The 14151-nt window shown below is 43.9% G+C and overlaps 1 protein-coding gene across 2 annotated transcripts in view; it reads right to left on the bottom strand.

Moving 5' to 3' along the window:
* Positions 1–14151, bottom strand: part of LOC115093434 (cytochrome P450 27C1) — a 156852-nt gene that overhangs the window by 31714 nt on the left and 110987 nt on the right. For both annotated transcript variants that reach the window (XM_029605134.1, XM_029605135.1), the window contains exon 6: positions 7288–7454. In XM_029605134.1, coding sequence (XP_029460994.1) covers positions 7288–7454 — 167 coding nt within the window. The remainder of the gene's footprint in view (positions 1–7287; positions 7455–14151) is intronic.

Below are 14151 nucleotides of genomic sequence, written 5' to 3'. Positions count from 1 at the left end.
AATTACTTGACTCCGGGAGGCGCCTTATCACCCGAGAATGCTGTGTGGGCGGCGGGGCTGAGAGGAGACGGAGGAGGGTTACCCGCAATAGAGTGTTGCAGCCACATGGCCTGACAGAAGGAGCAGGGGAGCTGCGGAGGACAATCAACTTTGCCTCTGTTTCCCTTAGAGGCAGTCAACAGTGCCTCTGCAGTTGTCTCAGCGACAGCCATCATCTATAGGGAAATACATATAACACTGTCAGATTCAGGAACCGGCCACTAGTATAAGGTGAACTGACTTGTTTCAGGGGACAGAAGTGCCAACATCAGGGCCTCCCATTTTACCCCTAACAAGTACTATCGAATAATAACCAAGCAGGCGAGGGCCGGTGCGGAGTGGAAAGGCAGCCTTATCAGAGAGCGCCCGACCATCATGAGCCATTAAATGCAGACGGCGAAAGGGGGGTGCAGGTGGGCATCGCGGCAGGATGATTGATTGAATCACAAGCTTCATTTTCTTTGCTGCCCCCCCTTCTCCGGGTTCATTAAACTCTTTTCAAGACTAGCCTCAACCCTACCAACATTTAACCGACAAATCCAGTAGCATCTTGGGATTAAGATGGCTGCCCGCTGAAAAGCGGCAGATTTAAAGCAATTTGCATTTAGGAAATTAATGGACGAAAACTTGTCTGAGGTGCAAGCGACCCTGACTACTTCCCAGGGAGTAAGGTCTGCTGAAGATGATTTGGGAGAAGCGAGAGCAGAGGGTCCGGATGCTTCAATGGGCACCACTGGTCCAGACTTCCCTACATGGGATGAATTGCAAGGATGGTTTGTTGAATTCCGGTCGGACCTTCGAGCTCACAAAGCGGAAATTCTAGCTTGCATTGAGAATGTGAAAGAGGATCTTGCTTCCTTGGGGACTCGTGTGGATGAGTTGGATGGGAGAGCGGACGGACAAAGCGGCCAGATTGATGTCCTTTCTGCACAAGCAAAGCAGTTCACGACGGAACTGGAAACTCTGGGAGACAAAGTGGAAGATCTCAAAAACCGGTCTCGTAGGTCTAACATACGCATCAGGGGAGTCCCCGAAGAGGAGCAATATGCGGATAGCATGCAGATGGCAATGACAATTTGCAAAGACCTATGGGACTGCTTCGGGACCCCTTCAGGAGAGCGGGACCATAGCTTCCAGGTGGATCTGGAGAGAGCTCATCGAGCCCTAGGGCCTAAGCGAAATAACCAGCCCAGGGATATCATCATCAAATTTCTTCACTATAAACAAAAGGAAGACATCAGTAAGCTGGCTCGGGCTCATCCCCAATGGAAATGGCGCAACCATGACATTGCCATCTATAACGATCTAGCGCCTTCCACGCTACAAAAGAGGTTTCTGCTGCGCGAGGCGACAACCGTCTTACGTCGTGAAGACACTCGCTACAAATGGGCCTTCCCGTTTGCCTTGATTTTTCAACATCAAGGCATCTCTTACAGGGGTAAATCACTAACGGAGGCGGCGGAATGCTTCACGCAAGCGGGTATTAATTTTGATTTCACCCCAACAGCTTGGCCGGCGCCACATGCAGTGATGGATGCAGACCTCCGATGGAGGCGACAGGGACCAGGCAGAGGACAGCTACGTCGGCAATCAGCTGGCCCTAGGAGCTCCAACACAGATAAGCGCTGACGGTGAAAGATCTTATCATGCTTCTAACCTGGGATTAGGAGACAGTTTAGAGGCGGAATGGATTATGCTCTCCTTTCAGACTTCAATGGTTTTATGTGCAAACTGTTCGTTTCACAATTGCTTGTTACATCTTGTCTTAGGGTATTATTAGTGTGCACGGTAGGCAAATAGATAACGATAAACCAAATTTATAGATACATGGCTCGATAAATGGGTGTGGGGGGGACGGGACAGCAGCTGGTCTGGCGGTGGTGTCCACCATGTACCCCCCAGGGATGAATTCGCAGAAGATGGAGAGCGAATCCTTATTTGTTAAGGTGAAGGAGGCGGCAGAGCTGGAGCATTTGGCTAACCTGAGCGACCCAGGAAGCTTAAGGTCGTTACTTGTTAATACAGCCAAAGCTATGATACATTCTCACTCACAGTTCTTTAGCTTAGGGTCAGTTGGGCACCTGAAGGTTGCTTTCCCTAATCTCAAAGCGATGTTACCTTTTATCATTGACAATGGTTAAGATATCCCTCTTAATGTTAAAGGCCTCAACACCCATAGAAAGCGATTCCTCCTCCAAAAAGAGATGCTACATCAAAAGGCAGACATAGCATTCATTCAGGAAACCCATCTGAAACGCAAACATGAGCACTTACTGTCGAGTAGGAAATTTCCACATGTATTTTTAGCTGCTAGGGGGAAAGAGGCTAAATATTCGGGGACAGGGATCTTGATATCAAAGCATTTGGTATTTGAATACTTATCCCATGCTGCCGACCCGAATGGGAGGTTCTTTATCTTAAATATCCAAATTGGCATTAAAAAATACACCCTTGTGTCTATCTATGCCCCAAATCGGGACCAAGGACCCTTCTGGAAGGCACTACATGGAGCCTTATCGTCACATGCGGAAGGGCCAATAATAGTAGGAGGGGATCTTAATGCTGCCCTTAAACCGGACATAGATACTTCTAAATTGCACTCTTCCTTATCTGGGCCCATCAGAAAACTAGTCCGACATTTCATGACTGACTGGAATGTTGTGTATAAGTCTCGATCCTATACTTTTTTCTCAGCACCCCATGATAGCTACTCATGCATTGACTACTTTTTGGTTGACAAACATTTGGGAAATCAGGTTAGGGGAGCAGATATAGATGTCATTACTTGGTCTGACCACGCCCCAATTAGTTTGGAAATTGACCTGGATGATCGGGACGAAGGTAGTCGATTCTGGAAGCTGAATGAATCCCTCCTACAAGACGAGGCCTTTGTGCAGATTTTGGGCACTCAGCTGCAGGAATATTTTCGCCTAAATTCGGATGGGATGGTATCCCCTAGCACTCTCTGGGAATGCTCCAAGGCGGTAGCAAGGGGGGTACTAATATCGCAGGCTACTGCTTGTAAGCGCCAGGAACAGGGGGTCCGCCTCACCTTACTGGATAAAATTGCAGCATTAACGCAGACACATATGAGAACCCAATCTAAGCATTGCTATCAGAAATTACTTGCTCTAAAAGATGAATTAGCACAACTTGATAATAAGCGTATACTTTATGCTTTGGATTCTCTAAAGCAGAAATATTATGAAGGGGGGAATAAGGCAGGACGTTTCTTGGCCCGTCAACTTCGGGCCAGGATCTCCCAAAATACCATCCCAAAAATTAAAAATTCGTCAGGCGACATCCTTACAGCCTCAACGGGCAAACGTCGTACCTTTACGGAGTTTTTTCAGATTTTGTATATATCTGAGGGATCCATTCAGCAAACAGACATAAATGCCTATCTGCATGACCTAGAATTGCCTAATTTGACACCTGAACAACTGCAGAGTTTGGATGCTCTGATCCTTCCCAGTGAAATTGAGCTGGTGATTAAATCCTTGAAATCCAGCAGGTCCCCTGGCCTGGATGGACTCTCTGGGGTTTATTATAAAAAATGTGTGTCGGTAGTAGTGGAACCCCTAGCTCAGTACTTTAATCACCTTAGAGAGGGCAACGGTATTGGATCCCATAATAATGTGGCTGGCATCACTGTTATTGCTAAGACTGGACGGGATCCGGTACAATGTGGCTCTTATAGGCCCATCTCGCTTATCAATGTGGATCTAAAAATCCTGGCCAGGGTCCTTGCTCAACGACTTAATAATTTTCTTTCCCAGCTTGTCCATTCCGACCAAGTGGGGTTCATCCCGCAGCGCATGGCGGCGGATAATATCCAAAAAGTCATTGATCTCATCTGGTGGGTTCGTAGAACTCAGACCCCAGCAGTCTTATTATCCCTTGATGCTGAAAAGGCTTTTGACCTAGTTCATTGGCCCTTATTTTCCACCTTAAAACATATGGCATTTGGGCCCTTCTTTTTGCAATGGGTACGACAGCTTTACGACAATCCCTTTGCCTGGGTTAAAGTGAATAGTGGTTATGGCCCTGCTTTTCCCATAGGAAGGGGAACTAGGCAAGGGTGCCCACTATCCCCCTTGCTATTTGCCTTGTATCTTGAACCCCTAGTGACCAGAATCCGCAAGGCCGCTGATAAACATGGAGTCCAAGTGGGCCCTGAGGAGTACAAAGCATCACTATTTGCTGACGATATTCTCTTAACATTAACGGATCCAGTATCGTCACTGGGAGGGGTTACATGCGAATTACACAATTTTGGCATAGTAGCTCGTCTCAAGGTGAACCTTACTAAGTGGGAATTGCTCAATGTGAACTTGGAACCAAGCCAAGTACAAAATATTCGCAACAGGTTTCCATATAAGTGGGCGAAGTCCCATATAAAGTATTTGGGGATATTCTTAACTGCCAACTTAACCGACCTCTATATTCTAAATTATATACCATTGCTTAATAGCCTCACCTTAGATATGAGTCGGTGGAATAGGGGCATGTTCTCATGGTTGGGAAGAATAGCAATTACCAAAATGACGGTCTTGCCTAAATTTATTTATTTATTTTTTTCCCTGCCAATAGACATCCCCTCTCAGGTGCTCAGACGCTGGCAAAAAAGGGTTTTTGATTTTATCTGGCGAAGACGCCCCCCCCCCCCGCCTGGCGCATCAGGTACTCTATCTTCCAAAGTCTCGGGGGGGGGGGGCTGGGAGTACCCAACCTCCTATGGTACTATAGGGCAGCTCAGTTACGGGCTATACTTGATATCTACTGCAATATTTTATTTATTTATTTAGATTCTTTTTTTATACCGATGTATAGCAGAATGCCTTCACTCCAGTTTACAGTGAAACAACTTCATACATAAAACGTTTTCAAAACACATAAACATTACAATAATGATAATTAACATCTCGGCAAAAGCAGAGTAGAAGAGAAGAACAGATTTAAAGAAAAACGACTTATAAATTGGTCTTGCTGATATTTAACAGGATCTATTGAACAAGCAATTTTAGGGCCAATGGATTTGCAGGCCATATTTTGGCAACCCCGGAATACTTGGAGACCAAAGCATTGCATGGTCCTTACAAGTTACCTTACAAATTTGGAAGCAGAGCAGTAGGCAAGTAGTTGGGGATATATAAGCACTTTTATCAAACTTCCCTTCTTCATAACAGTCACATGCCGACAGGTTATCAGATCTCTCAACTGAACTTTTGGAGGGACAAGGGGGTTACCACCATAGGGCATATGATGTCACAGGGGTCGATCCTTTCATTGACGGGGTTGACGGATGTTTTTCCCTTTAGCACAAAAGATTTTCTGGCGCATGCTCAAGTGGTGCACTTTATCCAAACTCTGCAACGCACCAAACTGCTACGACCAGGACGTTCGCTGTTTGAGTCCCAAGTTCGGTACAGTGACAGAATAAAGGGTGCCATCTCTAAGATATACCAGGCCCTTTTCCCAGACCAGCTGGAGATCAGCAATTATGCGAGACAGTGGGCAGTGGACCTGGGGGAGCAGATGAGCTCTCAGACATGGGAGGTCATATTGCATTTTGCCAGAAGATGTTCAATCTCAGCCGGATTACGTGAGAATTGCTATAAAATGATATATAGATGGTATCTCACTCCAGATAAAATCCATAGGATATATCCGGCGGTATCGGACTCCTGCTGGCGAAACTGTGGCAGTAGGGGGAACTTATCTCCATATTTGGTGGACTTGTCCAAAAGTACAGACCTTTTGGGAGATCATATTCACTTGGTTAAGTAACCTATTCCAAGTTACTCTATCTGCCTCTGCTATTATCGCCTTGTTGCATGTTTATCCTAATGACTTACATTAAGTCCCAATAGTGATTTTGCTCACATACTTTTATAGCTGCCCGTAATTTGATAGCAGTACGGTGGAAGACAGAACAGGTGCCTCAACTACTGGATGTTATAGACAAACTTCATGCATACTATCGGCTGGCCTCGTTAACAGCCACCAAATATGGGAGAATGTCTTCTTTCCTTAAATCTTGGCAACCCTTTCTTGATTATATTGCTCAAATGTAACTTGATATTGTTTGCAATTTTCAGAAGATATCTGAGGGACTGTTTTGCATCTCGGGTGGGAATGTATCACACTACTTTGTTCTTCATGGTGCATTAGAGGTGGCGTGTCTTTCATAAGCATTACACACTTTGATATTCTGGTATGCATATGAGAAGCCACTCTTTATTTCTACTGACTTTGGATCCTGAAGCAGACTGGCCACAACTCCGCTACACCTGTGGGGACAGGGGTGGGAGGGGGGGGAATTGGGGAGTTTTTCTGTATTTTGTATTCATAATGATATTGTTCTAGCAATGTTATGTTGAAAGTTAATAAAATCATTAATTTAAAAAAAAAAAAATAAATTCAGCATTACCACATTGCTACTTAACAAACCCAGTTAACAGCAGATTTTCAACACATTTCAACTTCTGTCAAACAAACTGAAAGACAGTAGGAGTGCAATGCTAGCCTTTCTTTTGCATGGAAATCCAGAAAAAGGTTGCCCATACCACAAGAGACAGATCAAGTGGATCTAAATGCGGTCAAACTGAATATCCAATCTAAAATTAACCAAAGTTGTCCAGGTACAATTAGGCCTGCTATTTGACTGACTAGAGTTACCTGGATAACTTTGGCTGGCCAGGAATGCCCCCAGTGCTGCCTCTTTATCTGGCAACATTTCGTGCAGGCTATGCTTGGTCACACAAAATTTAGCTGGCCAGCGGGAACAGGAAGTGGAACACAAAAGCTTCAACCATGAAAATGTGTCCAGCTAATTCCAAAAGTTAGCCAGACAAACCTTTTGAATATGGACCTCAAGCATTTAATTTCATTTATATTCTGCCTTTTGTGACTGGTCAGCCACTTCAAAGTGGATTATATTCAGGTACATTAGGTACTGCCCTGTCCCCAGAGGGCTCACAATTTAAGTTGGTACCTGAAATGATGGAGGGTGCAGTTATTTGCCCATTGTCACAAGGCGTGTCAACAGAATTTGAATCCAAGCTTCCTTGGTTCACAGCCCACTGCTCTAACCAGTAAGCTATTCTTCTACTCCTTTTTCATGTCATTCATCATTTCAGTTTGTTTTATTTCACAGAATTTCCATTGGGGGAAAAAAGAGAAAAGTCCTTGGAAAACACCTATTTTTCTCCAAATTTTGCCAGGTATTCATATCTCTACACTCACCTCAAGGTTTCCTTCAGAATGGCTCTAATCATGGGCATTTTTGGGACATCTTCTGTAGTAGGGACCTGATCTTTTCCAAAGTTCCTAACAATCTCTTCATACACAGTTTGCTGTACTTCTGGATGTTTTGCCAGAAGGTATGCTGCCCAGGATAATGTGAAAGCCGTCTTAGGAAAAAAAACAACACAGCTGTCAGTCACATTAAACAAAATGGACTGCCTAGTCTCTAAAGCATCCAAGTTTCACACCATCTACATACATCAGCAATGGCAAACTTTAGGTTCCAAGAGCAACAAGTGGATCTGGTTTTCAGGAACATTCATGAGATATAGCTAAGAACCAGATTAGATTGCATTATTTATCTATCCTGAAAACCAGGCCTATTTGTGGCATGTGGGGACCAGAATTTGCCCCCTGTCCTTTATTAATTATCTGAGTGTCAGGTGAGGTCAGAAAAAATGCATGTAGTAATTTTCAGACAATTCCCACTGGAAATGGTCTTAGAGTTAGGGAGGGGTTCTACATAGTAAAGGAGTCCAGAAGGTTCTGTTCTTCCTGTTCTGGCTCTCCTCCAGGAAAGGTGGCTGAGATTTAAGGTCAAAGCCTTCTAGGAGAGCTTATAAGCTTGGAATCCAGGAGGATCTTGAAAGGGAGAGGACCCAGAGGTGATCCTTGTAAGAGGGAAGTTATCCCTAAACTCCTTGTTTGCAGTGGAGATTATTTTATCTGTCTTGAAGTGATTTTACTGTCTGGAGAAAAGAACTCTCCCTCAAGAACTGGCAATGGAAACTCGAGGAGGATTTTCACAAAGGACAAGGCAAGTTAAATTCTTGCAGGTAGAGGGAATCAACATTTACCCAAGGTACCAAAACAAGGAAAGCTCCAGTGGAGAGAACCTCTAAAGAGTACTCTGCTAGGGTTGTGGGAGAAAAGAAGCCCCTTAGTGTTGTTGACCAGTGCCTGTGAATTTTTTCGACTGTTTTAAGAATTTTGTTGTTTCTATATGGATGTCAATGGAAGAAACCATCCACTTTGTAACATTACTTTAACCTCCCTAATAATTCAGGAAGTGTTTCTTTTATGAACAATTGCTGGTGAGGACAGTTGATTTTTTCCCATTATGGTCAATGAGTCATAACCCTGTGGGCCCCTGAATCTTTTGCTTCTTTCCACTGAAGAACCCCATGGGATGCAGTAAGCTAGCTCTTGTGCCCTTTTGTTCTTTCCAAGGGTGAAATGGAGGTTGTACCTGTTATTTATTTCTACTGAAACATATTTTTCTCTTTGCTTTGGTAATACTAATTAAAGGAAAATTGGTTCTTCCCTGCTATTTTTTGTTCCTGGAATACCACAAATCTGTCCAGACAATTGGGTTTATGCATCCCTACCAGCAGATGGAGACAGAGAACAAAACATTGAGGCACTGCTACATATCCGAGAGTGCCACCTGCACTCCCTCAGTATTGACCTGTATCCAAGCCAAGAAGACTAACCCCAATCTCCAGGACCTCTATTTCTAAAAAAGCTGGGGCACCAGTTGCAAACTCCCAACCAAACTGACCCCAGAACTAGGGGCAAGAAAAATAATTCAGTCTCAAACAAGTGAAAACTATATACAATATTATTCTGCAGTACACAACTTAAGTTTGTATCACAAGGAGCATCCAGAATCAGGAGAGGTCTTTCAAAAAGCATTATAATGGGCCTGGATTCTGGACTGATCTGTGGTACTCCAGGAACGAAAATTAGCAGGTAAAAACCAATTTTCCTTTTCTGTTCATACCCCAGATCAGTCCAGACAAGTGGGATGTACCCAAGCCCCTATAACCTAGGTGGCCACTGAATAACACAAAAAGATGGCCAGAGCAGCGAAATCCTTTGGTCACCTTGAGATATCTGAGGAGAACCCGACACACATCCAAAAGATGAAGCTCCCTCACATGGGGAGAATCGGGCAACAGGTGAGAAAACCCCAGCAGCTTCATCATCTGGCTGGTGGCTGGAAAAAGATCAGTGAGTACTGCTTGGAGAAACTTTTAAAACTTAAAATTATTGTGGAGATGTAAATTATTGGGATATATTATTTAGTGTGTTCGTGTGTTTTGTTTTAAATAGGTAGTCAGAAAGCCAGGCAGCAAACAGATTTTTGTGTGTTTTATTTTAAATAGGTAGTCAGAAAGTCAAGCAACAAAAAGAAGTTTGTGTGTTTGTATTTTCCAACCTTCCCACCCCTCTCCCACCCACCCCTAGCTCCCCCTCCTTTAATTTATAGGCAGGTGTCACTTTCATACTTACATTTTTTTTTAAATCAGCCTTTTAACTTAAATTCAAAAAATCCCCATACCTTATCAAGAGTTTGATCATTCCCTTGTAGGTCACTACCAGATATATAGTGAATACACTAATACATTTAAAGGGCCCTAATTGTACACAATCCTACATCCATAGACCTAAAATTTAACTAGGAACCTATCAAATTTAAGATGACTCTTAATAACTGAGAGGGAACACTTTTTAGTATAAATAACAAGTATTTTAATGTATATTTAATTTGTTTTTAATTGGATTGCATTTTATTTCATTTTAATTGCTTATTGTATTTGCTTTTGCTTTTATTTTACTATGTTTTAGAAATAATTGCTCTTTATCTAATTTATTGTTATTTATGTTTTATATATGGAAACCGTTGTGATGGTCAGTCTGAACGACGGCATATAAGAGCTTAATTAATAAATAAGTAATTAAATAAATGACAGCAATCCAGCAGCAAGAGGGGGGCCTCCCAGTCTTTTGCATCGAGTGTCACATGTATGAAGCAGTACATGTACATCTGATGAAAAGAGCTCCTGTCTCTCAGAGAACGAGTCTGATCTCTGGAGGCTAGAGTGGCAGACCTGGAGGAGCTGAGGCAGACAGAGAGGTATATAGATGAGACCTTCAGGGACACAGTAGCCAAGTCCCAACTCCAGCCTGGCATCCCTGGTGCTGCCTTGGAGGAGGAAGGTCTCATGATCAGAGAGAATCAACCTGGTGCAGCAGGAAATGATCCTGTAGCAAGGACCTGCTCTCCAGGTGGTGCATTGTCCTCTTGCACCAAGGATGTCTCTCCCAGGGCTTCTGCCAAGGAAGGAAGGGTTAGATTGGTTGTCATGCCTACCTGGTGCAAAGGTGGTGGACCTCAAGTATCACCTAGATAGGATTTTAGACAGTGCTGGGGAGGAGCCGGCTGTCGTGGTACGTGGGCACCAACGACATAGGAAAATGTGAGAAGGGGGTTCTAGAAGCCAAATTTAGGCTCTTAGGTAGAAAGATTAAATCCAGAACCTCCAGGGTAGCATTCTCTGAAATGCTCCCTGTTCTACGCGCAGGTCTCCAGAGGCAGGCAGAACTCCAGTCTCAATGAAGGGATGAGACGACGGTGCAGGGAAGAGGGATTCAGTTTTGTAAGGAACTGGGGAACCTTTTGGAGAAGAGGGAGTCTTTTCCAAAGGGATGGGCTCCACCTTAACCAGGGTAGAACAGGCTGTTGGCGCTAACATTTAAAAAGGAGATAGAGTAGCTTTTAAACTATAACAAAGGAGAAAACCAACAGTCGCTCAGCAGCGCTTGATTCAGAGGAATGTATCCTTGATGCCCTAACTCGAATGAAGCATTCGAGTTAGGGCATCATAACAGAGAAGTTCCTATAATAAGAAAAGTAGTCCAAGTGCATATAATTAAAATCTCATCTGAGCTAAAATTGTAAATGCAAACAAAAACAAAAAACTCATTTTGAAATGTTTGTATGCTAATGCCAGAAGTCTAAGAAGTAAGATGGGAGAATTAGAGTGTGTAGCAGTGAATGATGACAGACTTAATTGGCATCTAGAGACATGGTGGAAAGAGGTTAATCAATGGGATAGTGCTATACTGGGGTACAAATTATATCGCAATGACAAACAGGAGCATCTTGGTGCTGGGATGGCGCTTTATGTCCGGGATGGCATAGAATCCAACAGGATAAAGATCCTGCATGAGACTAAATGTACAATCAAATTTTTATGGGTAGAAATCCCTTGTGTGCTGGGGAAGAGAATAGTGATAGGAATATACTACCATCCACCTGGCCAAATGGTGAGACGGATAGTGAAATGCTAAGAGAAATTAGGGAAGCTAACCAAACTGGTAGTGCAGTAATAATGGGAGAGTTCAATTACCATGAAGAACAACAAGTGCAGATCAAATTCTTGGATTCAATGTCAGCTCCTCACAGACCTCGGCCTCAAATTCTACCTCTATGCAGATGACGTTCAAATCGTCATTCCCATTCACAACTCTCTCTCAGATGCCCTTGCCTTCTGGAACACATGTCTTGCCAACATCAATGACTTCCTCACCAACATCCACCTCGCTCTAAACTCCTCCAAAACAGAGCTGCTCCTTATCTCTCCTCACCTCCCTCCCAAACCACCGATCTCCAACGATCCAGCTTTCAACGTCATTACACCCCAACCCACAGTAAGAGACCTTGGGGTTATCATAGATCAACAACTCAATCTCAAAAAACAGATCAACTCCATCCTCAAAGAAGGTTTCTTCAAGCTTCACATCCTGAAGAAACTCAGACCCCTCCTCCACTATCATGACTTCCGCACCGTCGTCCAAGCCACCCTTTCCTCAAAGCTGGACTACTGTAATGCCCTCTTCCTTGGCCTACCCTCCTCCACCACCAAGCCCTTACAAATGCTCCAGAATGCCATCGCCAGGGTCATCACCAACTCAAGGAAAGCTGATCACATTACCCCAATACTCAAAGAACTCCACTGGCTCCCCATCGCATCCCGAATTCTCTTCAAAATTCTAACCATAGTGCACAAGTCCATCCACTCGCACAATTCCAATTGGTTGGATGAACCCTTTCGTCCTATACGCACTGAACGACCCACTCGCACTGTCAACAAAGGCACCCTCTCCATTCCCCCTTTGAAAAAAGCCCACCTCTCCTCTACTAGGGACCGTGCACTATCCATTGCAGGCCCTAAACAATGGAACACCCTCCCTACCACTCTCAGGCTAGAGCCATGTTACGCCAAGTTCAGAAAAAAACTTAAAACATGGCTCTTCCGACAAGCCTACCCTGATTAAGTACACCGACTTCTGCAAGTATCTTGCCTACGCCTTGTATATTCCTGTAAATAGTCCGTTGCAGTTTTTATTTATTGCTTTAATTCCTCCACCTCCTGCTCTTTGTATACTCCTCCTTGTTCGCCCTCCCTGTTCATTGTAATTTCTACCTTTAAAGTTACATTGTAAACCGGTATGATGTATGCATACTAATACCGGTATATAAAAGTTTTTAAATAAATAAATAAATTTATTAAGTGTAAACAGATTCAACGGCAACTCCACTGTCAAAATTATTGTATTATTCCAATCACGGGTAGGGGTCCCCCAACACGGACCCCGTGTTTCGCCCACTGGCTGGCACTACCTGTAACCCTGATGTTGAACTCTTTAAAGAATATTGATTATATGGTGCTGTCCCTCCCGACGCAGCCAGTGGGCGAAACACGGGTCCGTGTTGGGGGACCCCTACCCGTGATTGGAATAATACAATAATTTTGACAGTGGACTTGCCGTTGAATCTGTTAACACTTAATAAATATTTGGATCCAAGAATTTGATCTGCACTTGTTGTTCTTCACGATTTCCTGTTCAAAGTGCAGTACCAGCCTATGTGGTGTTTAGATTTCAATTACCCCAATATTGACCGGGTAAGTGAAACATTAGGGCATGGTAGAGAGATAAAGTTCCTAGATGGAATAAAAGTTTTATGGAGCAATTGGCTCAGGAGCCAACGAGAGTGGGAGCAATTTTAGATCTAATTCTCAGTGGAACAAAGATTTGGTGAGAGAGGTAACATGGTAGGACCGCTTGGCAATAGTGATCATAATATGATCAAATTTGAATTAATATCTGGAAGGGGGACAGTAAGTAAATCCACGGCTCTAGCACTAAACTTTCAAAAGGGAAACTTGGACAAAATGAGAAAAATAGTGAGAAAAAAACTGAAAAGTATAGCTACAATGGTAAAAAGTATGCAACAGGCATGGACATTGTTAAAAAATACCATCCTAGAAGCATAGACCAGATGTATTCCATGTATAGCAAATATTGCTTACCTGCAACAGGTGTTCTCACAGGACAGCAGGATGTTAGTCCTCACATATAGGTGACATCACAGGATGGAGCCCTGTACGGAAAACTTTTCTGTCAAAGTTTCTACAAAGCTTTGACTGACTCTGGCACACTGAGTGCACTGAGCATGCTCAGCCTGCAATTATCCCTGTGAGCCACAGGTGTCTCACTCAGTCTCGTCTTATAGCTAAAAGCACAAGCGAAACTAAAATAAAAGTAAAAACATATACAGACCCAACTCCGCAGGGTAGCGGGGGGGTGTTTCGTGAGGACTAACATCCTGCTGTCCTGTGAGAACACCTGTTATAGGTAAGCAACACTTGCTTTCTCACAGGACACAAGCAGGATGGTAGTCCTCACATATGGGTGAGTACCAAGCTGAGGATGCCCAAGAGTGCACCAAATGCACCCAAGACGCGCGAAAGGCGCAATGACGGGGGTGGAATTTGGAATGGAGGGCATCCTTCCACCAACCCTTAACGGGTTGGTGGAAGGATGTTGGGTTCTTAAACCAAAAAGAATAAGAGTAGACGGACTGGCTAAACATGGAGCATGCCGGTTAGTCGTATCTAAGCAATAATGGGCTGCGAAGCTGTGGAGAGAGCTCCAGGTTGCAGCCTGATAAATATGTACAAGCAGCAGCGGCCGAGGGGAAGCTATTGAGGCTGGGACGGGCGCGACAGAGTG

Source organism: Rhinatrema bivittatum, chromosome 6 (genome assembly GCF_901001135.1).
Source record: "Rhinatrema bivittatum chromosome 6, aRhiBiv1.1, whole genome shotgun sequence".
NCBI lineage: Eukaryota > Metazoa > Chordata > Amphibia > Gymnophiona > Rhinatrematidae > Rhinatrema > Rhinatrema bivittatum.
The sequence above is the reverse complement of the archived record's forward strand: the minus strand, read 5'-3'. Positions and strand labels throughout refer to the sequence as shown.